The sequence below is a fragment of the Zosterops lateralis genome (genome assembly GCF_965231275.1).
Source record: "Zosterops lateralis genome assembly, chromosome: 23".
NCBI classification, from domain to species: domain Eukaryota; kingdom Metazoa; phylum Chordata; class Aves; order Passeriformes; family Zosteropidae; genus Zosterops; species Zosterops lateralis.
The window spans coordinates 6,637,083-6,662,638 of NC_139783.1; the positions used below are offsets into that span (position 1 = coordinate 6,637,083).

The 25,556-nt window shown below is 52.6% G+C and overlaps 1 protein-coding gene and 1 pseudogene across 2 annotated transcripts in view; one reads left to right on the plus strand and one right to left on the minus strand.

Moving 5' to 3' along the window:
• Positions 1-18,059, minus strand: part of LOC310918360 (olfactory receptor 14J1-like) — a 537,521-nt pseudogene extending 519,462 nt beyond the window's left edge. The window contains exon 1 of the transcript in view: positions 17,180-18,059. The product of the transcript in view is annotated as an olfactory receptor 14J1-like (transcript). The remainder of the gene's footprint in view (positions 1-17,179) is intronic.
• Positions 1,118-2,032, plus strand: LOC310918284 (olfactory receptor 14J1-like; the record flags this gene model as incomplete). The annotated part of the gene is made up of 1 exon (XM_083877138.1): positions 1,118-2,032. The coding sequence occupies one exon, from the start codon at positions 1,118-1,120 to the stop codon at positions 2,030-2,032; it is 915 nt and encodes a 304-aa protein (XP_083733264.1).
• Positions 18,060-25,556: the final 7,497 nt, after the last annotated feature.

Below are 25,556 nucleotides of genomic sequence, written 5' to 3' on the forward strand. Positions count from 1 at the left end.
CACATTTCTTAACCTACTGGTTCCTGTCAGTGACTGCTCCTCTTCAGTAGAGGATGGGCTTCTCTTGTTTTTCCCTGCAATCCCCTACTCCAAAGAACGGGTGCCAGAGCAGCGCTCCAAGGAGCCCCTGCCTGTGCGTCTGCTGAACAGAATGGCCGTGCTCAGCTTGGAGAGTCTCCTGGAGAACAACCTAAAGTGCACTGGGCTTCCTGCTGCAGTTTTGGTTTGTATTTCAGTTCTCTGTAGTCTTCATGGTGTTCTAAAGAAATAGGTCCCCTGAGAGATACACATTGTGGGTGAGCAGCCACTGCACCATCCGCCTCAAGCAGATCCATCTCCGTTTTCATCCCCTCACAGTCACTGTGACTCCTGCCTGGACCAAACCACTTGTGATGCTTCTTGATGCTAAACAGAGTCCATCTGCACAGGAAATGCTTTTGGCCCTCTTGGAAAAAAATATAGAAGTTTTTTTTTTAAAATATTCAGTCTCGAGAGACTTTTCCTATTTTCACCTATTTGAATTGCCTTGACATCAAAATACTGCCAGCTGACATTCCAAACTGGCTGGTCTATGTTTGTGTGCACAGAGCAAATGTGCCACACCGTGCCCATTTCCCGGGTGTCTGTTAATGTCCTGTTCAACAAAGGGCTGAAGGGAAGGACTCTCCCTGCCCCGCACGGCTCCAGAGCTGGAGCTGGGCTGGCAGGGGCCACAGACCGTGCTGGGAGGCCCCGCCTCAGCCCCATCCGCCATTGTGTGTATGTGTCTGCCTCAGCCCCATCCGCCATCTTGTGTGTGTCTGCCTCATCCCCATCCGCCATCTTGTGTGTGTGTCTGCCTCAGCCCCATCCACCATCTTGTGTGTGTCTGCCTCAGCCCCATTCGCCATCTTGTGAGTGGCTGCCTCAGCCCCATCCGCCATCTTGTGCATCAACCCAGTCCAGCTCTGAAGTGAATGTGTTGCTGTTTTGTCAGCAGTCAGGGTCAGCACCAAAACCACCAACACCAGCAGGACAGTCTACAGGGAATGCCTGGCACATGTTTGGCTTAATGCAGCCTGTCCTGACTTGTCACTGTCCTTTACCCATGAACAAGTCCCCATGGCCACACAAGCAAATGTCCAAGAGCTGCTCCATCAGCCACTTCCTCCTGCTGGCATTGGCAGACACCAGGCAGCTGCAGCTCCTGCACTTCTGCCTCTTCCTGGGCATCTCCCTGGCTGCCCTCCTGGCCAACGGCCTCGTCATTAGCGCCGCAGCCTGCGGCCACCACCTGCACAGCCCCATGTTCTTCCTCCTGCTCCACCTGGCCCTCAGTGACCTGGGCTGCATCTGCACCACTGTCCCCAAAGCCATGCACAATTCCCTCTGGGACACCACGGACATCTCCTATGCAGGATGTGCTGCACAGCTCTTTTTCTTTCTGTTCTTCATTGGAGCAGAGTTTTCCCTCTTGACCATCATGTGCTACGACCGCTACGTGTCCATCTGCAAACCCCTGCACTACGGGACCCTCCTGGGCAGCAGAGCTTGTGCCCACATGGCAGCAGCTGCCTGGGCCAGTGCCTTTCTCAATGCTCTCCTGCACACAGCCAATACATTTTCCCTGCCCCTGTGCCATGGCAATGCCCTGGGCCAGTTCTTCTGTGAAATCCCCCAGATCCTCAAGCACCCCTGCTCACTCTCCAACCTCAGGGAACTTGGACTTCTTGCTGTTAGTGTCTGTTTGGTATTTGGTTGTTTTGTGTTCATTGTTTTCTCCTATGTGCAGATCTTCAGGGCTGTGCTGAGGATCCCCTCTGAGCAGGGACAGCACAAAGCCTTCTCCACCTGCCTCCCTCACCTGGCCGTGGTCTCCCTGTTTGTGAGCACTGCCCTGTTTGCCTACCTGAAGCCCCCCTCCATCTCCTCCCCATCCCTGGATCTGGCCTTGTCAGTTCTGTACTCGGTGGTGCCTCCAGCCCTGAACCCCCTCATCTACAGCCTGAGGAACCAGGAGCTCAAAGATCGCCTGAGGAAAATGACACCTTGATCTTTGCAGAAGCAATAAACTACTCCTTTCCTGCTCCAGAACTTTCAGAATGCAGCTCTTTACAATCTCAGACTTTTTTTTCCTATTTGTTAATTTTTCATTGGGACATTTCCTGTTTCTTTAGTTTCTAGAGTTACTAGTTTATGTTATCACAACCCACTTTCTGATGTCACAGACTCACCTTCTATGAAGTCACAGCTAGCTCTGTGATGTCACAACCCATTCAGTGATGTCACACAGCTCACTCAGTGATGTCACACAACCACCCTGTAATGTCACAGCACACTCTATGATCTCACAGCCCACTCTATGATGTCATAAAGCCACAGCAAAATGTCACATCTTGCTCTGCAATGTCACACACTCCCCTGTGATGCTGTAGCTGCTCAATGACCTCACACAACAAACTCTGTGATGTCATAGCCCAATCTATGACCTCACACAACCCACTCTCTGCTGTCACAGAGCCCCTTTGTGACATCACAGCTCCTCTGTGGCTCTGTGACATGGATTAGAGCCGATTTTGGCCATTGTACCTCCAATTTTCCTCGGATTTCTTTTTCTGTGTATCCCAACCCTTTTTCTAGCTTTTCCCCAGAAATCCCAGGAATCTCCCAGAGCTTGGGGACATTTTTGGGTGTTAAAGTGCAGATTTTGGATGTTTAGGTGCAGATTTTGGGGCTCTTGGGGCCACTTCCCATGCAATTTTAGGGCAGATTTTGGCCATTTTACAGCCAGATTTTCCACAGATTTTTTTTTTACTAGTCATTCCCAGCCATTTTTCCCAGGTTTTCCCCCAGAAATTCCAAGAATCTCCTTAGGTTTGCTACCATATCTGGGTATTTTTTTGCAGATTTTGTGAGTTTAATACAGAGTTTGGGGCTCCTGGAGCCAGTCTGCATGAAATATCTATTGTGAATTTAAGGGATTTTTCAAGGAGCTCTGCGAGATTCCTGTACTAGATTATTGTGCTGTCTTTTACTGAGCTCCCTGATAATGGTTCTGTTGATCAGTGAAGAGGATTTCACACTGAGGGGCAAAAGTGCAGCCTGTTCAGTGGCCCAGCAGCCTCTGGGGGAAAAGCCTTTTCCTGAGATCCAACCCAAAGCTGCCCCGAGTCAGCTCCAGCCGTTCCCTGCAGTCCTGTCCCTGGGCCCCAGAGGGAAGAGGTTCCCACAGCCCCCAGCCAGGGACCCGCTCCCAAGGCTGTTGCCAGGGCAGCCAGGGCTGGCACCAGATGTGATGCTCGGTTTCCCCGGGCCGGGCTTTAGGAATGGGATTCCCCAATTTCCTGCTCCCGCTAAAACCGTGCCGCCCCTGGCTGCCCTCCAGCCTCCCACTGAGAGTACAAAAGGCAAAGACCCCAGGCTTGGATAAGAACAATTTACTGGCAACTGCAACAAGAAAAGGAACAAACAGGAACAGAAACAACAGTGATAAGAGAAGGGGATAACACAAACTATTTACAGGGAAATTACAACCAATTACCAACTGGCTCACCCAGCAACGTACTTTATCCTACATGGGAAGGACACCCTTCTCCTTGGGGGAGAGAGAGAGTCCCTTTCCTGACCCCAGCAATGACCTGATATGGGATCAAATACAATGACAGGGCCATGGCCAGACCATGACGTTCTTCAATCCCACCTCACATCATTGCCAGGGGCAGAGAAAGGGACAGGTTTCCTCCCAGCATGGATCACAGGGAATGTGGGTCACCAGGGTTCTTCCCAATGTGAGTCCTCTGATAGGGGATGAGGTTGGAGACTCAAATTATGCTCTTCCCACAGTCAGAGCACTCACAGGGCTTCCCTTACAGGTGACTCCGTTGGTGCTTGGTCAGGTGACAGCTCTGGGTGAAGCTCTTCCCACATTGGAGACACTCGTGGGGCCTCTCCCCAGTGTGGATGAGCCGGTGGGTGACGAGGTTGGAGTTTTGCTTGAAGCCCTTCCCGCAGTCGGGGCAGTGGAAGGGCCTCTCCTCTCTGTGAATCCGCTGGTGCAGGAGGAGATCTGAGCTGGTCTGAAACCTCTTCCCACACTCAGAACACTCATAGGGCCTCTCCCCAGTGTGGCTCATTTGGTGGATGATCAGCAGGGACCTCTGGTTGAAGCCCTTCCCGCATTCCCCACACTTGTATGGCCTTTCCTCAGCGTGGGTGTTCTGGTGGTGGATCAAGGTGGATCTGTGGCTGAAGCTCTTCCCACACTGCTCACACTGGTAGGGCCGTTCCCTGGTGTGGATCCTCTGGTGGCGGATCAGGTGGGAGTTTCTGCTGAAGCTCATCACACATTCCACACACTCATGGGGCCTCTCCCCAGTGTGGATGCGCCGGTGGGTCAAGAGGTGGGAGTTGTGCTTGAAGCCCTTCCTGCAGTCGGGGCAGCGGAAGGGCCTCTCCTCTGTGTGAATTTCCTGGTGCCTCAGGAGAGTAGAACTGGTCTGAAACCTCTTCCCACACCCAGAACACTCATAGGGCCTCTCCCCAGTGTGGATCCTCTGGTGGCTGATCAGTTGGGACCTGCAGCTGAAGCTCTTCCCACACTCCAAGCACCTGTAGGGCTTCTCCCCATCATGAAGCTGTTCATGGACCAGCTCAGAGCCCTGGCTGAAGCTCTGTCCACCTTCCTGGAATTGGGTGGGTCTTTCCTCCTCAGAGCCCCCTGAGATGGCTTTAGAGCTCCTCCTCCTGCAGGATCTCTGGGGCTTTTCGCCCCTGTTGGATTCCTGTGCTGTGGATCCGCTCAAAATGGCCTCTTCCACGAGGTTCTGCTGTGGGGATTTGTCCTCTCTGGTCTCCATCCTCAGCTTCTTGTCTGGAGGAGGAAGAACAAGGAGAGGATGGGATTTGCCTCCGTGCCAGAGGGAAGGGGAAGGAGATCCCCCCAGTCCATCCCTGGCATGAAGGCGTTGGCAGCAGGGTTGTCCTGCAGCCGGGGGCTGTGCTGGGCTGGGAGATGGAACAGGAGAGAGGGGGAAAGGGGCACTGACTTCCTTCTCACCTGCCTGGCTGTCCCGGGGCATCTTCCAGTTCCTTGCAGCCTAAACTAAAAAATTAAAAATTAAAACTAAAAATGCAGTAGTAAAAAAAACCCCAAAACAACAGACCGAGTCAGAATACAACCTGACGCCCAGTTAGTTAGGGGTGTTGGTAGCAGTCCAATCAAATTGGGGCGGCAGTCCTCCTGGAGTTACACTTGAAGTAGTTTTCTTGAAGCAAAGATTTTGTAGAAGGCTGTAGTTTTCCTCTGAAAATCCAGTGATGGTGCAGATGGGTCTGGTGCTCCTCTGGGAATGCAGTGGAAACAGGCTGCTTCTGGTGTGGTGAATCTGAGATTATATCCAGGTAGGAATGCTTGGCTCCTCCCTGTGGGAGGAGCATCTCCCAATGGGATGATGTTATTTTATCAGTCATGCAGTGAACATCAATTGCCCATTAACAGAAGATAAGCCCCTGGAGGGAGGATGGGTTGTGGAAGAGATAAAGAACACTGCCCCACCTGGTTTTAACAGCTGGGCCATTAACAGAAGATAATCCCTGGAAATATGAGGGATGGGCCATGGAAGAGATAAAGAACACTGCTCCACCTGGTTCTCACAGATGGCAATAGAATACATTGTTTTGGTTCCATCTTGGATTGCATTCTCAGAATGGGCTCCAGGCTCCTTGCCCAGGCTCTCTCGAGAAGACGCCCAGGCCAATGCTCAGCACAGAAAAGCCTCGGGAGCAGCCCCAGGCTGGCCCTGGGCAGGCTGGGGGCAAACAGCAGGCCTGGGGCTCTGCAAGGGCCCTGGGGGAGACGGGAAGGAGCAGCAGAGCAGGGGCTGATCCATCCCCACTGCGCTGGACGCCCCAGGGCAACGTCCCAGAGCGTCCTCATGCACCTGCCAACAACATCCCCCCTGGGCAGCCCTGGCCTCTCCCCCAGCTCACACAGGGGCCGCATCCTTGCAGGCACAGACACGGCAGCACTGCCTCAGGAGCCCCTGTTTGCACTGCCCAGAGCAGGCCTCAGCACCCCCATGCTGTTCGTGTGGGGAGATGAACCTGAGGGAGCACAAATGCCATCAGCCCCTGGGGCCAGGAAGGGCTGGGCCACAGCAGGGAAACCACTCAGCTTTGGCGTGGCCTCTCAAGTCACACAGAGAGTTTGTTCCCATCAGCTCTGAGTTTCCTGTGCCGCTGCAGACGTTGTTGCTCAGCGCCAGGGCTGCCTGGCAGCCACCCCCAGACTGCCCTGAACATTTCCTTTGCTTGACCTTGGCTTTCTTTCCTCTTCCTGGTACAAATTTCTTCCTGTGGCCTTCCCTTGTTCCCTCCCCTGCAAACAGCCCATCCCTGGTTGCCCTTTCCTCTCTGGCCCCACTGCCCATTGCAGTTCCTGAGTTGGCACCATGGGAACGTCCCTTGGGGAGCAGGATCATCCTCCAAGTGCTTCAGGAATTGTCTGCAGGCTCCTGCAGTGCCTGGGGCTGCTCCCTTGCCAGAGGCACCCCAGGCCAGGGGGGCACATCTGGGCTGCTGTGTCTGGCTGTGGGGCTCCTGTTGTGGGCCATGAGGAGGAGCTGCAGAGGCTCTGCAGGACTGACAGGATGGGCTTTGGGGCTGTCACGAGAAGCTGAGGGACCTGGGCTGCTGCACCTTCTGAAGAGGAGGCCCAGGCCTCATCCTGACACTGCTGCAAGGCTGCTTTCAGAGAATCACACAATCAGCAAGGCTGCAAATGACCTTGGACATCATCAAGTCCAGGCTGTGCCCTGACACTGCCTTGTCTCCCCTGAGCCTCCTCTTGTCCAGGAGAAACAAGCCCAGCTCCCTCAGCTGCTCCTCACAGGACTTGTGTTCCAGAGCCCTCCCCAGCCTTGTTCCCTTCTCTGGACACGCTCCAGCCCCTCCATGTTGTTCCTAAATTGGGGGGCCCAGAACTGGACACAGCACTCAAGGTGCTGCCTCAAGCAGTGCCCAGCACAGGGGAAGAATCTGTGCCCTGCTCCTGCTGGCCACACTGTTCCTGATCCATAGGAGTGCCAGGGCTTGGATGAGGGACATGGTGGGCAGGGCCTGGGGACAAAGTCGAATTTATGTCAGCCATGAAGGGTCTCTTGGGTTTTCTAATAAAAATAAATAAAAAAGTTTATTCTGTTTCATCTTTTGGAACCTGGCTGGGGAGGTGTTTTTGCTTTATCTGTTGTATCTCCAGGAGGGAGGGTGCAAGTGCCTTTCTGATAACAAGCCAGCTGTTAAAACCGGGTGGGGCATTGATTCTTATCTCTGTTCACCCTCCCATTACCTCCATGGGGATCTCTTCTGTTAATGGGCCATTACAGCTCAGCAATGACATTTAAAAAATATTTGGGGGATATTTTTCAGATATTTTGGTACCAGTGTAGGGATATTTGGGAATAGTTTGGGAATGTTTGTTCTTGGGAGTATTTTGGGGACATTTTGAGAAGATTCCTTAATTATTTTAGGAACATTTCACAGACATTTTAGAAACGTTCTGTGAATTTTTTGGGGGGAATTAGGAATGTTTGGAGGATATTTTGATGAAGTTGTGGGCATATTTCTGGGACATTTCAGGAATGTTTTGGGAATATCCCAGAAATATTTCGGGAACATTTTTGGGATATTTCAGGGATATTTGGGGGGTATTTTGGAGATGATTTGAGAAGATTCTGGGAATATTTTGGGAATATTTCAGAGACATTTCAGAAGCAGTCCACTCACATTATTGGGGAGTTTTGAGGAACATTTCAAGGACATTTTAGAAACACTCCATGAATACTTTTGGGGACTTTTTCAGAACATTTCAATCCATTTGAGAAACACTACATGCACATATTTGGGAATATTTTTTGTGAATGTTTCAGGGGATTTTAAAAACATGCCATGCACATTTTTGGGAATATTCTGGGGACATCTTGGGGGATTATAGAAACATTCCCCACACATTTTTTTGAATTTTTTTTTTTGAATATTTCAGGGACATTTTAGGCACCAACCACGCAGACTTTTGGGAAATTTTTGGGAATCTTCTCGGGGAATTTTCTCTCACCTGTCTCAAAATTACCCCAAAATATCCACAAAATTACCCCAAATTATCCCCAAAATCTCAGCAAATATACCTCAGAATTAGACCAAATTAGCTCAAAATTGACCCAAAATATTGCCAAAATTACTCCAAAATATTCCCCAAATTTACTCCAAAATATCTCAAAAATAACCCCAAAATACCCCCTAAGTTACTCAGGGGGGTCTTGGAAGGGGGGGAAAGGAAGGGGGAGGGGGAAAAATGGGACTGGGGGTGGTACAGGGGGATATGGGGGGATCTGAAGGTTTCCAAATGTGTCTGGGGGTGTCCCAGGTGTGTCCTGGAGCATTCCCAAATGGGTCTGGGGTCTCTGGGGGTCCCTTAATGGGTTTGGGGTCTCCCAAATGCATCCCAGGTGTCCCCATATGGGTCTGGGATGGGGTCCCAAGGGGTTCCAGAGAGTTTCTGGGAGTCCCCAAATGGGTCTGGGGTCTCTGGGGAGTTCCCAAATGGGACTGAGAGTGTCCCAAGGGGGGCCTAGAGGAGTTTGGGAGGGTCCAAAGAGGGTTTTGGTGGGATTCCAGGGCGGTTTTGGGGCTCCCCAAATGGGTCCGGGGGTTCCCAAGTGTCCCCAAAAGAGTCTGGGGTCTCCCAAAGGGATTTCAGGGGGTCCCAGGTGTGTCTCAGGTCTCCCCAAAAGGCTCTGGGGTCTCCCCACCCTTCACCTTGGGTCACCTGGGTAGGGCTTGGGCAGGATCTTTCAATCACTTGCTACACTTGGGACTTGGCCCCTGCTTGACAAAAAGGCTGATGGAGCTCACAGGCTCCTTCCGGAGAGCAGCTGGCCCTGCCGGATTCCTCTGTGCAGGAGAGTTCCTGCAGTCACAGACTTGCTTTTGATAAATATCATGGCCTGGGCATGGAGTTGGCTTTTTCCCTGCAGGGAATTTAATATTCTGTGTTCGTTTTCCAAAACTCTCTGTCAGAGATGGCTCACTGAAATGATTTCTCTGCTCCCAAGACATGCAAATTACTTTCTTTTGACATTTTTTTACCCTTTGCCCTCTCTGTTCTTTATACAAGGCTTTGGTTTTCACTGTTGAAGTGCAGGCTATCCCAAAATATGCCAGGACTTTGGAGGAGTGGTTTTATGGAGATGATGGCTCTGGGCTGGGAGCCACACTTCCCAGCTCTGGCCCAAACTTTAGCACCTGCTCTACAGAAATCAACGTTTTCCCAAACAGACACCTTGGGTTTGGAGTTCCCCAACTGGAGGCCATCAAATGCTGCTCTTCAGAGCCTGCACATCTTCCCCCTAAAATCAGATGGAGATAAATGGGTCAAATCTTTCCATCAATCTCTTTCAACACATCATCTCGAAATAGAAAATCTTACTTTCCCTAAGAGAATCTATTTCCAACTAATACCTTTTTCCCACAATGAAAACAAGCTGATGATCTATAAAAAGGGGTTTTTTTGTTCAAAGCACAGCCCTTTAAATTTTGTCAGCACTACCACTGATAAGAAAAAGATAAGAGATAAGAAAAAGTTCAAAGGAATGACTGTAAATTTTTTTGAGTCATCATGGAATCAAAAGAACTGGTACCAGGTTTGGAGTGAATGAATGGCCCACTAAACTTCCAAATAAATTTTTGCTGAAAAACAGACTTTCACTTTAAAATACAATTATTTAAAAAGAAAAACTAAAGGAATAGAAAACGGACAAAATTAAGACCTGTAAAACTTTCAATGATAGTTGTCTGAGCTTTCCATTGGATTTATCCTTTAAGGTTTTTTTTTTTCCAAAAGATCAGCACAGAGCCTCCCAGCAGCAGTAACCTCCTGTGACACACAAAATTATGTTGCAATCAGGAATTCTTTCAAGGGCTGGAGCCCAAGCACGTACCTGGTTTCAAAGGAAACAGTGCAATTCAACTACCTACAGGTACTAAACAGAGCTGTGGGGTTTTAATTGTGTGACACTGTGATGGCAGGAATAAGACCTTTCTTACATGAAAGGAGATGGAAAAGAATACTGTTTAAAAAATGGTGATGAGGACTTTGAGAGATCAAGCTCTAAGTGACTGTGGTATTTGACACCTTGATCAGAGCTATATCCCCTTCATATAATCTGGAAAATCTTTGAGGCTGATTATGGGCTGTGATATATTCATCTGAAATACACTGTTCAGATGTTTAATACTGATAAAACACTGATAAAAGTCATGTAATGAAAACAGTATTGAAGAAGAAAACTACAAAATAATCAGAGGCAAGCATATGCCCCTGCAGAAGACTGACCAAGTTCTCAAAGGTAAAAAACTTTACAGACATGGGAAGAAATAAAAACCAACTTCATTCAATTTTACACTCTTGAATAGTTCAAATTCAAAATTCAGAGTATAGGTTGAAAAATCAACCAAGAAAGTCTGCTCTGGTAAAACTCCTGGAGTTCAGCAAGCATCTAGAGACTTTCAGCAATCCATCCACAGGTTTTGAAAACCAATCCACAGGGACTGAGAAATCCAGAGACAAGTCTGTTCCAGTGTCTTTGCAGCCTTTGCTGGGAAATCCATGGCCAGCCCCAAGACTCTGCAAGACCCAGTTATCAACCATCTAAACTTCACACCCTCAACTTGCAGCTGCTCATTTCCCCAGAAACTGAGTTAATTTCTCTTCAGTGCATGCACAGATAGTCATGGCAATGACGCATTAAAGAGAAGAATATCTCCCAAGGACAATCAGACAAGTAAAAACCACTACAAAATTCCAACACTACAATACTACAACATTTGTATTTTTAATATCCCTAGTAAAGAACTGCTATACCTATCCCCAAAATCTTTGCCTAACACCCCTTTAATTGCAAATTTGCAATAATTTGAAAAAGGGGAGAGGGGGCTTACATTCCAAGGGAGACTCTGGTCTTCCTTGGCAGATCCCTGTCTATTCAAACCAAAACAGAGCCCAAGTTCCCTGAAGTAGGAGTTGGAGGAGGAGAGTATTTGAGGTTCCGTTTGATCCTTTTTTTTTACTGATTTTTTCTCGGTAAGTTGGTGGGAGACTAAGCACTGAGTGATTATGGATGCTTGACCAAAATACAGAGGTGGCCAAAAATCAGGAGGGGGAGATAACGTGAGTTTTGGGGCAGGAAAAAAGACAGGCTGGGGGCAGCTTCTCTCTCTTGCTCTCGGTGTTGGGGAGAGGACAGCCAGGCTGCTGCTTGCTGTGGGAGGAGTTTGCTGCCACCACCAAAGTGCAGTCCTGTGAAATCTGCCAACCCCTGCTCATGTGCCCAGGAATTCTGAGCTCGTCTCCCCCTGCCCTGCTGGGCCAGCCCCATCCCGCTGCCGCCGTTTCTTCGGCGCTGCCTTGAGGCTTTTTGCTGCTCTGTGACCCCACACTGCCCTGCCCTGCTGGGACATCCCTGCCATTCCAGCTGCCACTGCACAGCTTCTGATCCCATCCACCAGCCCGGGATTTTTTCCACTCTTCCAGCTTGGTGCTCTCAGGGTCCCAAGAGATTGGACTGCCCCGGGCTTTGTGAAACAATGCCTCCCAAGGTTCCTGGTTGTGTTTGCTATTAATGCTGCAGTTGTTGTTTGTTTGCCTTGTTATTATATACTAGTAAAGAACTGTGCTTCTTAACCTCATCCCTCTGCCTGGAAGCCCCTTTCCTTTTCTAAATTATAATAATTTGGAGGGAGGGGGTTTGAATTCTGCATTTCTAGGGAGGCCCTGCCCCTCCCCAGCAGATCCCTGTCTTTCAAACAAAGACAGCCTTTCATGTGTCCTCAGTACTCCTAGCATGCATCCTTGTAATTCCTTAAATCTGCTCATTTAGCACAGTCCTGGTGTTCTGTCAGGCCAGGGGACCTGTTAGAAATAACTGTGTAGTTCTTGGCTTTCACACTTATATCTTAGCTTTTGCAAATTATTTTGACACATTGCAGTTTGTAATCTCTTTTGTAAACTGCTTTTGATATAGTCTAATTTGTCACCCTTTAGCAGTTAATACCCTAATCCCTGTGGAGATTGCATATTTCAGTGTGATAAATGTATTATAGTTTATGGTATTGCAAAATATTAAAATAGAGTATATTATAAAACTAAAAATATATAATAAAAGGACAATAATCATAAACATAAATATAAATACAAATATAAACAATAATATAAACGTACTATTTAATAGACTATATTAAAATAAAAAATTAAAATGTGCTAATTACTTTTGCAGTAGTGACTATGGTTGGCAAATAATGACCGATGCCTGTATTTCTGTAACTGACTGACAACAGTGAAATGGCTAATGTTGATTCAAAGAAAATCGTTGGCTAAAATGTCTGGATGATAAGATAACATTGAAAAAAAAAAACCCTGGCAAATAACACAGAAAGAGGCAGGAGGAATCCACCACGGACCCTTTGGCCATCAATAACTGTCAAACCACAGACCAGGTGGCCTTAAAAGGAAATAAATTACATCTGCCTTATGGCACATATTTTAGGAAGATGAGGTCAGGGGTCGAACTAAGCTAAAGAATTCCTAGAAAATATGCACACAAAGGAATGTTTAAACGTGTATAGTCTTCATGAATATGCATTTGACCAATAGTCTTGGGTTGCAATCCAAGATGGAACCAAAACAATGTATTCCATTCCCATCTGTTAAAACCAGGTGGGGCAGTGTTCTTTATCTCTTCCATGGCCCATCCCTCATAACTCCGGGGATTATCTTCTGTTAATGGCCCAGCTGTTGAAACCAGGTGGGGCAATGTTCTTTATCTCTTCCACAACCCATCTTCCCTCCAGGCGCTTATCTTCTGTTAATGGGCCATTGATGCTCACTGCATGTCTGATAAAAGTAAATCATCCCATTGTGAGATGCTCCTCCCACAGGGAGGAGCCAAGCATTCCTACCTGCATATAAATAGACATTCACCCCCATCAGAAGCAGCCTGTTTCCACTGGATTCCCAGAGAAGGACCAGACCCATCTGCACGACCCCTGGACCTTCAGAGGAAAACTACACCCTTGCGAAGGATCATTGTTTCAAGACAACCACATCTGTCACTGCAAGAGGACTGCAGCCATGAACACCCTGACTAACTGGGTGTCAGGTTGTATTCTGACTCTGTCTGTTGTTTTGGGTTTTTTTACTACTGCATTTTTAGCTTAATTTTTAGTTTTTTACTTGAGGCTGCGATGAAGAGGAAGATGGACGGGGACAGCCAGGCAGGTGAGGAGGAAGTCAGTGCCCCTTTCCCCCTCTCTCCTGCTCCATCTCCCAGCCCAGCACGGCCCCCGGCTGCAGGACAACCCCACTGCCAACACCGTCCTGCTGGGGATGGACTGAGGGGATCTACTTCCCCTTCCCTCTGGCACGGAGACAAATGCCATTTTTTACTTGTCCTTCCTCCCGCAGACAAGGAGCTGAGGATGGAGACCAGGAAGGACAACCCCCCAGAGCCAAACCTTGTGGAAGAGGCTGTTTTGAGTGTCTGCACAGCACAGGAATCTAATGGGGAGGAAAATCCTCAGAGATCCCGCAGGAGGAGGGGCTCCAAACCTATCCCAGGGGGCTCTGAGGAGGAAAGACCCGTCCTGTGCCAGGAAGGTGGACAGAGCTTCAGCCGGGGCTCTGAGCTGGTCCATGAGCAGCTTCATGATGGGGAGAAGCCCCACAAGTGCTTGGAGTGTGGGAAGAGCTTCAACCAGAGACACCACCTGATCACCCACCAGAGGATCCACACTGGGGAGAGGCCCTACGAGTGTCCCCAGTGTGGGAAGAGGTTTCAGAGGAGCTCCAATCTCCTCCAGCACCAGCGCATTCACACAGAGGAGAGGCCCTTCCGCTGCCCCAACTGCAGGAAGGGCTTCAAGCACAACTTCACCCTCGTCACCCACCGGCGCATCCACACTGGGGAGAGGCCCTACGAGTGTCCCCAGTGTGGGATGAGCTTCACCCAGAGCTGTAACTTGACAAGACACCAACGGAGGCACCGGTAAGGGAAGCCCTGTGAGTGTCCCGACTGTGGGAAGAGGAGGAGTGAGTCTCCAACCTCATCCTCCAATAAATGCCACATTGGGAAGACACCTGTCCCTTTCCCTGCCCCTGGCAATGTTGAGAGGTGAGATTGAAGAACGTCAGGGTCTGGCCATGGCCCCTTCACTCTATTTGATCCCATATGAGGTCATTGCCACAGCCAGGAAAGGGACTCCTCTCTCCCCCAAGGAGAAGGGTGTCCTTTCAAAGCAGGAGAAAACACGTAGCTGGGAAGAGCCAATAGGTGCTTTTGTAGTTTTCCCTGTGTATAGTTTGTCTAATGCCTTCTGTTATCACTATTGTTTCTATTCCTGTTTGTTCCTTATCTTGTTGTTGTTGCCAATAAATTCCTCTTCTCCCAGCCTGGGGTCTTTGCCTTTTGTACTCTCAGTGGGAGGCTGGAGGGCAGCCAGGGGCGGCACGGTTTTAACGGGAGCAGGAAATTGGGGAATCCCATTCCTAAAGCCCAGCCCGGGGAAACTGAGCATCACATCTGGTGCCAGCCCTGGCTGCCCTGGCAACAGCCTTGGGAGCGGGTCCCTGGCTGGGGGCTGTGGGAACCTCTTCCCTCTGGGGCCCAGGGACAGGACTGTAGGGAATGGCTGGAGCTGACTCAGGGCAGCTTTGGGTTGGATCTCAGGAAAAGGTTTTTCCCCCAGAGGCTGCTGGGCCACTGAACAGGCTCCCAGGGAAGGCTCACAGCTCCAGGGCTCTCTGAGCTCCAGCAGCCTTCGGACAGCGCTGCCAGGCCCAGGCTGGGGTTGTTGGGCTGTCCTGTGCAGGGCCAGCAGTTGCACTCCAGGATCCTGATGGCTCCCTCCCAACTCAGCCCATTCTGGGATCCCTTCTGGCATCCCCTGGCCCTGGCAATGGGACTGCAAATGGTTGCCATGGCAAGGGAGTCTGGCCCCAGGCCTGAGCTGGGATGCTCAAGAGCCCTGTGGGCAGAGGCAGTCCCAGCCATGCCATGGGCACATCCCAGGGCACCTTGGGCTGCAAAGGCACCCATCTGTCACAGGCACTCACAGGGGCTCCACGGTGACACCCCAGGAGTGCCCAGGCTGCCAAAGAGCCGCGATGTCCCAGACACTCCCAGGGCTTCCTGTCCTGGGCACAGTGGGAGCTTCAGGCAAAAGCTTCTTTTATTTATTGGAGAAACTCCTGCTGAGTCCTGAGTGGGAGAATCAAACTTAACCCTACATAAAATGCTTTAATGAATATTTGCTCTTTCCACAAGTCACTTGTGATGAAATGCAAGCAAATCCCAAACAGTAATAAACTGACAATACAACAATTATGGTGGCAATTCCAAGTTTCATCCCACAGGAAGGTAAGCATCACTTAACTGCACCAGACCTGGGGGAAATCAAAGCGCAGCCTTGTCAGGACTTGTGTTACCCTGATCTGACCCGTGGTGCATTTGGTGCTGAGCCCTGGAACCTCAGGGCCTGAGAGGAGATTGCGCAAACCTTTCCAGGAGGCAAAGTCTGAGGAAACACCCAAAGTGTCTGGAAGCATTAATGGGTCCCACTGATGTCCATCCCCAACACAGCCTCCTTATGGACTCCTTAAAGGAGAGAACTGAAGGCCAGAATTGCACAAAAACCTCTCAGAGACTCAGTGTGGGAAGGAAAATCCATAGTACCTTAAACACCTTGAGTATTTCAGAGCATTAATGAGCCCCACTGAGTGTCATTACTGACAAAGCCTCTCAATGGACTAATTACAGCAGATAATTAGAGGCCAGGATTGCACAAACCCCTCAGAGACTCAAAGGCAAAACCAAAACCCAAAGTCCTTTGAAGAACCTGTAAATCTCTGGAAGCATTAAGGAGCCCCCCAGGCCATTCCTGACCAAGGCTCCACAGGGACTCCTTCCAGCAGATCCTTGAGGCCACTGGGATGGGAGGGGGATGCTGAGGGCAGGACAAGGGGCTGACAGTGCCCAGCCTTGCTGGGGCTGTGCCAGGAGGCCCCAGGGCCTCAGGACAAGGTGTCTGCTCACAGCCCTTGGTGGCACAGAGGCTGCTGTGCCCCAGGGCACCAGGACTTGGCTTCTCTTTGTCCCCACCTGTCATCACTGCCTGCAGTTCTCTGCTCGGCCTGGGGCCTGGGGACACTTTCTCTGTCATGACCCTCAGTGGGACCCATTAAAACTTCCAGAAACTTTAGAGGTGGATTCTGACTTGGAGTTCTGCAGAGGTTTCTTCATCTCCCTGGCAGAGACTGATTTTCAGGGCCTCAGCACAAGCCCCAAGAGGGACATTGAAGTCCTTGTGCTGTGTCTGTGCTGCTGGGCTGGGCTGGGCTCCTGGCACAGAGGCAGCTCCTGGCAAGGGCAGCGCTGCAGAGAGACAGCTCTGCCCAGGAGCAGCTCCTGTGCACAGCCCAGCAGGGCTGGGGCACTGCCAGGGCATCTCAGGGACATGAGCAGGGCACAGGCAGAGCTCACAGGGGCTCAGCACTGGCAGGGGCTGTGTGCTGTCCCAGAGGGGGCTGTGTCACAGCAGCACCTCTGTGGCTGTGTCACAGAGCCCCAGAGCAGCTGTGATGTCACAAAGGGGCTGTGTGACAGCTCAGAGTGGGTTGGGTGAAGTCACAGATTGGGCTATGACATCACAGAGTTTGTTGTGTGAGGTCATTGAGCAGCTACAGCATCACAGAGAGGGGTGTGCGACATTGCAGAGCAGGATGTGACATCATGCTGTGGCTTTATGACATCATAGAGAGGGCTGTGAGGTCATAGAGTGTGCTGTGACATTACAGGGTGGCTGCATGACATCACTGAGTGAGCTGTGTGACATCATTGAATAGGTTGTGACATCACAGAGCTAGCTGTGACTTCATAGAAGGTGAGTCTGTGACATCAGAAAATGGGATGTGACATCACAAAGTAGTAACACGAGAAAAAGAAACAGGAAAGGTCCCAATGAGAAAATATACAAATAGGAAAAAATGTCCGAGATTGTGAAGAGTTGTATTCTGAAGCCTCTGGAGCAGGAAAGAGGGAGTTTATTGCTTCTGAAAAGATCCAGGCATCATTTTCCTCAGGGCATCCTTGAGCACCAGGTTCCTCAGGCTGTAGATGAGGGGGTTCAGGGCTGGAGGCACCACTGAGTACAGAACTGACAGGGCCAGATCCAGGGATGGGGAGGAGATGGAGGAGGGCTTCAGATGGGCAAATAGGGCAGTGCTCACAAACAGGGAGACCACAGCCAGGTGAGGGAGGCAGGTGGAAAAGGCTTTGTGCCGTCCCTGCTCAGAGGAAATCCTCAGCATGGCCCTGAAGATCTGCACATAGGAGAAAACAATGAACACGAAACAGCCAAAAAATGGACAGGCACTAACAGCAAATGAGCCCAAGTTCCCTGAGGTTGGAGTGTGAGCAGGAGAGCTTGAGGATCTGGGGGATTTCACAGAAGAACTGTCCTAGGCCATTGCCATGGCACAGGGGCAGGGAAAATGTATTGTCTGTGTGCAGGAGAGCATTGAGAAAGGCACTGGCCCAGGCAGCTGCTGCCATGTGGGCACAAGCTCTGCTGCCCAGGAGGGTCCCGTAGTGCAGGGGTTTGCAGATGGACACGTAGCGGTCGTAGCACATGATGGTCAGCAGGAAATACTCTGCTGAGATGAAGAATAGAAAGAAAAAGAGCTGAGCAGCACATCCTGTGTATGAGATGGTCCTGGTGTCCCAGAGGGAATTGTGCATGGCTTTGGGGACAGTGGTGCAGATGCAGCCCAGGTCACTGAGGGCCAGGTTGAGCAGGAAGAAGAACATGGGGCTGTGCAGGTGGTGGCCGCAGGCTGCGGCGCTGATGACGAGGCCGTTGGCCAGGAGGGCAGCCAGGGAGATGCCCAGGAAGAGGCAGAAGTGCAGGAGCTGCAGCTGCCTCGTGTCTGCCAATGCCAGCAGGAGGAAGTGGCTGATGGAGCTGCTGTTGGACATTTGCTGTGTGTGGCCCTGGGGACTTGCTCATGGATAAAGGACAGGGACAAGTAAAGAGAGGCTGCTTTGAGCCAAACCTGTGCCAGCCATTCCCTGTAGACTGTCCTGCTGGTATTGGTGTTTTTGGTGCTGACCCTGACTGCTGACAAAACAGCAACACATTCACTTCAGAGCTGGACTGGGTTGATGCACAAGATGGCGGATGGGGCTGAGGCAGACACACACACGATGGCAGATGGGGATGAGGCAGACACACACAAGATGGCGGATGGGGCTGAGGCAGACACACACACGATGGAGGATGGGGCTGAGGCGGGGCCTCCCAGCACGGTCTGCGGCCCCTGCCAGCCCAGCTCCAGCCCCGGAGCCGCATGGGGCAGGGAGAGTCCTTCCCTTCAGCCCTTTGTTGAACAGGACATTAACAGACACCCGGGAAATGGGCACAGTGTGGCACATTTGCTCTGTGCACACAAACATAGACCAGCCAGTTTGGAATGTCAGCTGGCAGTATTTTGATGTCAAGCCAATTCAAACTGGTGAAAATAGAAAAAAACTGCAGGCACTGAACATTTTAAAATAAAGGCTTTTATTTTTTCTCCAAAAGAGGGCCAAAAGCATTTCCTGTGCAGATGGACTTTGTTTAGCATCAAGAAGCATCACAAGTGGTCTAGGCAGGAGTCACAGTGACTGTGAGGGGATGAAAACGGAGATGGATCTGCTTGAGGCGGATGGTGCAGTGGCTGCTCACCCACAATGTGTATCTCTCAGGGGACCTATTTCTTTAGAACACCATGAAGACTACAGAGAACTGAAATACAAACCAAAACTGCAGCAGGAAGCCCAGTGCACTTTAGGTTGTTCTCCATGAGACTCTTCAAGCTGAGCACGGCCATTCTGTTCAGCAGACGCACAGGCAGGGGCTCCTTGGAGCGCTGCTCTGGCACCCGTTCTTTGGAGTAGGGGATTGCAGGGAAAAACAAGAGAAACCCATCCTCTACTGAAGAGGAGCAGTCACTGACAGGAACCAGTGGGTTAAGAAATGTGAGGGGAAAAAAGGCAGAAATTGTGATGTGACAAGTGTGAGAAATGGGAGTGGAAAAAGGAGAGAAGTGTGAGGGAAGAAAAGGGTAGGAAACCTGTGTGGGAAAGGGTGAGAGAACTGAGGGAAAATGGTGAGAAATGTGAGTGAAAATAGGAGAGGAAGGTGAGAGGAGGAAAAGGCAGGGAATACAATGGGAAAATTCTAAGAAATGTGAGTGGGAAAGGGTGAAAAACGAAGGGGGGAAAATGGAGAGAAATGCGAGGGGAAGGGAGTGAGAAATTTTACTGGCAAAGAGAGAGAAACAGGCAGGAAATGTGAGGGGAACATTGTGAGAATCCTGAGGGGAAAAGAGTGAGAAACCAAAGGACAGAGAAAGGCAGAAAACATGAGGAGAAAAGAAGGGTGGGAAATTCTGTGGAGGAGATAGCTGAGGAATGGTTAGAGGATAAGGGACACAATAGCTCTCAGATCAATCTTGTAACTAGAAGCTAGGACAAGGCCAGCATGTTCCTGGCAGAACTGTTAGAAAAGAACTGGATGAGGGAGAGAAGCTGAGATCATGAGAAAAGAGGAACTAAATGCTGCAAGGTGATACAACTGTTGCAATATGCTGATATAACATGAAGTAAGCTATTGTATAGTCACTACCAATCAGGAGCTTGGCTTTTGCAATATGTATGAACTAATTACTTAGAATATAAATGTAAGCGAGAAAACAAATAAAATCGAGCCTGATTGACCAACATTGGTTGAGTCAGTCTCCCTCCATCCAACAGAGTAAAGAGTTCTTCCCTGCCCCTTTCTTAAAACAAGAGGAACTACAGAGGTTTTCACCCAAAACGGGGAGTTTTTCTGGCCTGCTGCCTGGCTGCTGCTCTCCAAAGCGAGCTGAGGACAGGCAGGAGGGGCTGGGCTGGGCCAATGAGGTGTTAGCACAGTTAGAGGAGTGTGTGACATGGGCTGTAACACACAGTATCCATTTGCTCCCAGCAGCTACTGCTGTGATGTGTGCTGGTCTGTGTACAGCTGTCCGGTCAGGATGGGCACCAGATCCCATGATACGGGCAAAGGGCATCCCAAGCGCCATGCACCCCTACAAACTACAGACCCAAGGACTGGGGTAAGGCCTAATACAGAACTTTCTTTACTTGACACATCTGCATCTCCCCAGCCTGACTGTGCAAACTCATATGTGGGATGTGGCTTTACTTTCCCCCACTGGAAAACTACATCAACGCAGGGGTGCCCAGAGCATTTGCTGATGACTTGAGCCATCAAATCATTCAAGATCCTGTCGGGCTGTCTTAGACGCTTAGGGTGAGGGATTCCTTCCAACCTGGGCCACTTTGGGTGGAGTGGGGGGGCAGCGCCAGGGCAGGTGGCAGGGTGTGCAAGGGCCCTTTAAGACACACTGCAGCACGGTAACGGTGGAATGGAACAGGAATGGGTGTCCGTTGTGGCATGTGGTGACATTAGCCATTGGTGGCAACGCAGCCACGCCAGAGTGCTCAGTGCACGCGATGGGACAGGACGCGCCAGAGCGGTGCTGTGAGGAGTCCCCACACAGTGCACTCGTTCGCGTCTGACCCGGAGCTTTTCTGAGGCGCTACTCCCGCAGCTGGCCCGACGGCCAGACCCCGGGACTTGGTGACTCGGAGCTTTTCCGAGACCAGACGGCATGGCTGGCATGGCGGCCAGATTTCTCCGTCTTTTTAAAGTTAGTAGGAAGAAAAGAAATACAAGCCCTGCAGATGCTCCAGCACAACACCCTGAAGAGCTGGAGCAGTTCCAGCCACTGCAGGACGGTGAGTGGTAGAGCTGGGCTACAGGGCTGATGGCTATGGACAGCTTGGCCCCATCCCATCCCCATTCCCATCCCACCCACAGACGGGATGGAAGAGAGGATGAGGCTCTCCCCACAGCAGCTGTGCTCCATCCCCTGGGGCATCCCAGGGCTGTCCCTGCCTGGGAAGTGGAGGCCTGGCTTCTCTGGCCTCTCCTGCAGCCCCCTCAGCTCTGGCTGTGCTCTTTGCCAGATGCAGCCATGGACCAGACACAGGAGCAGAAGCCAGCCCGTGGCCGCATCCGCAGAACCCTGAAGGTACCTGCAGCCATCTCCACCTGGGCTGGGCCTGCTGTCACTGCTCAGCCGAGCTCCATGCTTGGAGCGCTCCACGGAACATGCTTCTCTTCCCCGTCCTTTGCTCTCCTGCAGGCCTTCCGCAAGTTGGTGTCCATTCGACATAGGAAGACCCGCACTGCAGCAACTGAGAGCACAAGCGAGCCTGACTCCGGGCTGACCGAGCTCCAGGCAGAGCCTGATGCCAGCCCAGATTCCACTGAGCACTCAGAAGACCCTGACGCTGCAATGAATGGTGACACTGCAAAGATGGACACGACAGTGACTGCGGACGTGGCCGTCATAAACACCGACACTGGAGTGACTCAGGGCGTCGTGAATACTGATGCCATGCCCGCTCCCACTCTGGAGTTTTTCAAGGAGAGTGCTACTTCTCAGCAGCAGGCAAGCAGCTTGGGGCCAGGGCTGCAGGCCTCTCAGGATCAGGTGCCCCCTCAGGCCACGGCCACTGGAACACCTCAGTCTTTGAGGCCAGCAGAATGTGGCAGGAAGGGAAGCACTTCTTGGGGGAAGCTGGGGAAGCTGCTCCTTTGGACAGCGCTCCAAGTCTTCCCCATGTCTCCTCCAGGTGCCAGCCGTGGTGAAGAACATCCACCAGAGACTGGCGGCCCGTGTCACTGTGGATGCCAGGCTACACATTAACTTTCTGAGGCTGGCTGAAGATCAACCTGCAGACGTGGTTCTGACCCTCCTGCGCTGTGCCCCAACATGTGACAGGTACGGGGCCCACCTGCCTTGAGAGCTCAGGGCTCACCAGCCTCTAGGGCCCCTCGCCCTGCACAGCCCGTCCAATGGGGTCTGCCAGACAGGCGGAGTGGTCCAGGACCCTTGGGCCTCTGTTTCCCAAGCCTGCTGCCATGCTCCCTCCCTGCCCCTCAGGGCACCGGGGCTCTGTCCCCTGGGCCTCCACAGCTGCACAGGGCATGCTACTGTGACTGAGATGCCCCTGACACAGAGCTCCAATCCCATAGAGCTGCTGCAATGATGTGGAGAGCCATAGGCTCGTCGGCTCTGACAGTGGAGAAGGTGCTGCCAACGCTGATGACTGTGATGGAGGATTGGCCACTGCACAGAACGTTCACCTCTGATGGGGACAACGAGGCCGTTTTTGCCCTGGCGGTGAGTTTCTAGAACTGGCCTCTCCTCCCCGGTCGCCTCTCCATCAGCTCTCCACTCTCTCCCTCCCTGCCTCAGTCACTGGCTTAGGGCTGGGCACAGGGGGCACCAGCCCCGCTGCTCCCCCTGCCTCTCCCCTCAGGCCCTGCCACACGGACATCTTAGCACTGAGCTCTGTCTCGGGCTGCTTCTTTTGCAGGCAACTCTGGGGCTGTGGGTGACTGTACAGGTGCCTGGGTGCCACATGGCACCGTTCCTTCATTCAGCCCGCCTGTTTGTGGCTCTGCTCTTCCACATTGTCATCACCACACAGCAGATGCCAGAGGAAGTTGCCAACTTCTGGAGAGCGTGCCGGCAGGAACATCGCCTTTCTTGCAACCCTAACAGGTCCCAGTCCTCCTGTCTTTTCAATGTCCTTGGGGCATGTGCCAGTGCTCCCGGTGTGACCTGGGCTTTGCTCTGCACACAGGTTTGCAGTGCAGGCCATGAAGGCTCTGTTCAGCCAGAAGTGGTATGACAAAGAGCTGATTGCTATGGAGAGCAAGCACGGCTGGGACACGCTGCTCTCTGCTGACACCCAGCACTATGCTGTGGGTCTGCTGGCCAGGTGAGACCCCCTTCTCTGCCACATTTGTGCCCTGTGCCCGGGCTGCCCCACACAGTCCCTGGGGTCATGGCCACGAGGGCCTTGTCACTGAGGGATGGCCAAGCAGACTGGAAAAGGCTCCCCCAGCCTTTTCCAGACCTCTGTAGTCAGACCCTGAGGACTGTCCCCCCCGCTACCACCCTGGGATTTTGGTGTCTTTTTCCCCCTGACAGGGAGATGCGCCGTGAATTGGGCTACATGTGTTCCCACGTCGCGTTCTACCTGCTCCAGCTGCTAAGCAGGGAGGAGCCACGCTGGGATCTGCCCTTCCTGGCATTCCTCGTGGAGGTGAGCCAGTGCTGCCTCGCTGAGCAGCCTCCCAGCTCTCTGCCCTCTCGTAGCTGCAGCTGCCTGGGCCGGTGCCTGAGCCCTGTGCGGCTGCCTGGGCCCAGCCCTGTGCACTTCTGGGCTCCTGCCCTTCATATCCCCTGTCACTGCCCTGTGCCTTTCAGGTCCTCGAATGCCTGGACTTGAGGGAATGCGCGGGCAGTGTCCTGGAGGTGATGGCAAGGCACCTGTGGCAGGGGTGCAGGCAGAGACGTCGCCTGGCGCTCAGAGGCCTTGTGCTGCTCAGCAAAGATCCCTCGATGGTGAGAAGGGGGCAGTGGCTTAAGCTGCGCTGGGGAAAGCAGCTCCCTGGGCTGGCTGGGCTCCAGGAGCTGAGGCAGCTGCTCCCAGCTCTCCTGCCCCCTGCTCGAGTGAGAGCTTTGGGATGGGCCTTTGGCCTCCGAGCCCTGCAGCAGCAGGGTGGGGTTGCAGTGCCAGGGCGGTGTTGGCAGTGCAGCTGTTGACGGCTTCCCAGCACAGCCTTGTGTTCCATGCAGGCCAGATGGATATGGAGCCTGGACCTAAACCTGCTGGAGCTGCTGGATGATGCCGATGCAGAGGTGGTTGGCATGTCCCTCTCTGTGCTCACAAATGTGCTCGGGAACAAAGACGCCGTGATAGGCAGGACCACCGCCTGGTTGCTGGCCGAGCGACTCCTCTCGCTCTTTGGAAACGTAAGGCTCTGTGCCACGGGCACCAGCTGCTGCCCAGAAACTTTGTACCCAGTGGATTTTTCGGCTTTTGCCCAGCTGGGCTGGAGAAGTTGGTGCTGAGGTCTCTTCTGCTCCCATTCCTTCAGGACAACGGCCACGTGCAGCTGCTCTCTATTCAGCTTTTTAAAAAGATGATGGGCTTGGTAGAGCATGAGGGAAAAAAGCCCCTGCAGAGAATCATGAGGCAGAGCCTGCTCCCACTCTTCCTGCACTGCCACGAGGTGAACCAGCGTGTGGCGAAGGTGAGGTTTTGCGTGATGCTGGTGCATCCTCGACAGGGGGCTTGGCCACCTCCTGCCCGGGCACCTCTCCCGGGTCGCGGCCTCCTCCTGGCCTTGGCAGTGGGACTCAGTCCTGTGCCCCGGGCTGGGCCACACTTCCATCACCTCCCGTCTCTGCTGCTCTCCAGGCCTCTCGGGAAACGCTCCACACTGCGGCCGGCTTCCTCCAGAGGAGCGATCTCGAGCAGGTGCTGAAGACTCAGAAGCTGGTGAAGTTCACTGAGTGTCTGGTAAGGACGGCCTGGAGGAGCCCCCTGACCACGGTGCTCAGTCTGTGGGGCCGGCAGCGGTGGTCCCTGCCCAGTGCCGCAGGCAGGGGCGCTGGCTAGGGCCCCACATGCCGCTCCCTTCCCTGGGGCCGGGCGGGCTCTTCTCCAGGCTCCTGCCAGCCGGGCCTCGGGGCTGTGCGGGCAGGGGAGGCCAAGGGGCCGAGCCCGCGCCAACCCGTCCCTCCTGCTGCTCTCTCCAGCTGGTGCAGGATGAGAGCCGAGCAGCCGGATACCTGCGCTGGGCCCTGCCCTACCTGGAGAGCCCAAAGAATCCCCTGCGACAGGCGGCCATCAGGATCATTGGTGAGCCACGAGCCCAGGGCCCTCCCAGCCCCAGCAGGGACATCTGTGCCCGGCGCCTGGAGCCACGCCTGCCCTCGGGGCGCTGCCGCCCTGTGCTGGTCCTGGGGCGTCAGTAGGCGGCAAGGGCCTGGGCTGAGGGAGCTGTGCCGCTGGGGCTCTGACAGGCTCTGTGTTCCCAGGGATCGCCGGGGTGCTCCTGATGGGGCAGAAGGAAGAGCTCCAGGCCCTCAGCCAGGGTGAGTGAGGGCAGCGGGCTGTCAGCGGGGGCTGCCGGGGGGAGCCGCAATGCCTGGGCAGGGGGCTGCAATCCCTGGCCCTGGTGCAGAGGGCTTCGCTCCCTGTGTGGACAAGGTGGGGCACGGGCAGAACACAGAGAGGTTTCAGGGACACGGGCGGGGCGATTTGTGGCCAGCGCCTTGCGGCCACTCCCGTTGGCCTCTCCTCTCTTGGGGTGGCCATGGCAAGAGCCGGGTGGGATGGCCCTTGGCGGGAGAGTCTCCTGGGATTCCCCCAGATCCCGGCTCTGACCGTGGCACTGTGCCTGTCTCTTCCAGCTCTTCAGGCCCTGAGAGACGACGACAGCCCCTCTCTGATAAGCCTCTTTGTTCAACTGAAATTCGAGGGGCGAGCTGCAGAGCTGCGGTCATCTGCCAGCCCAGA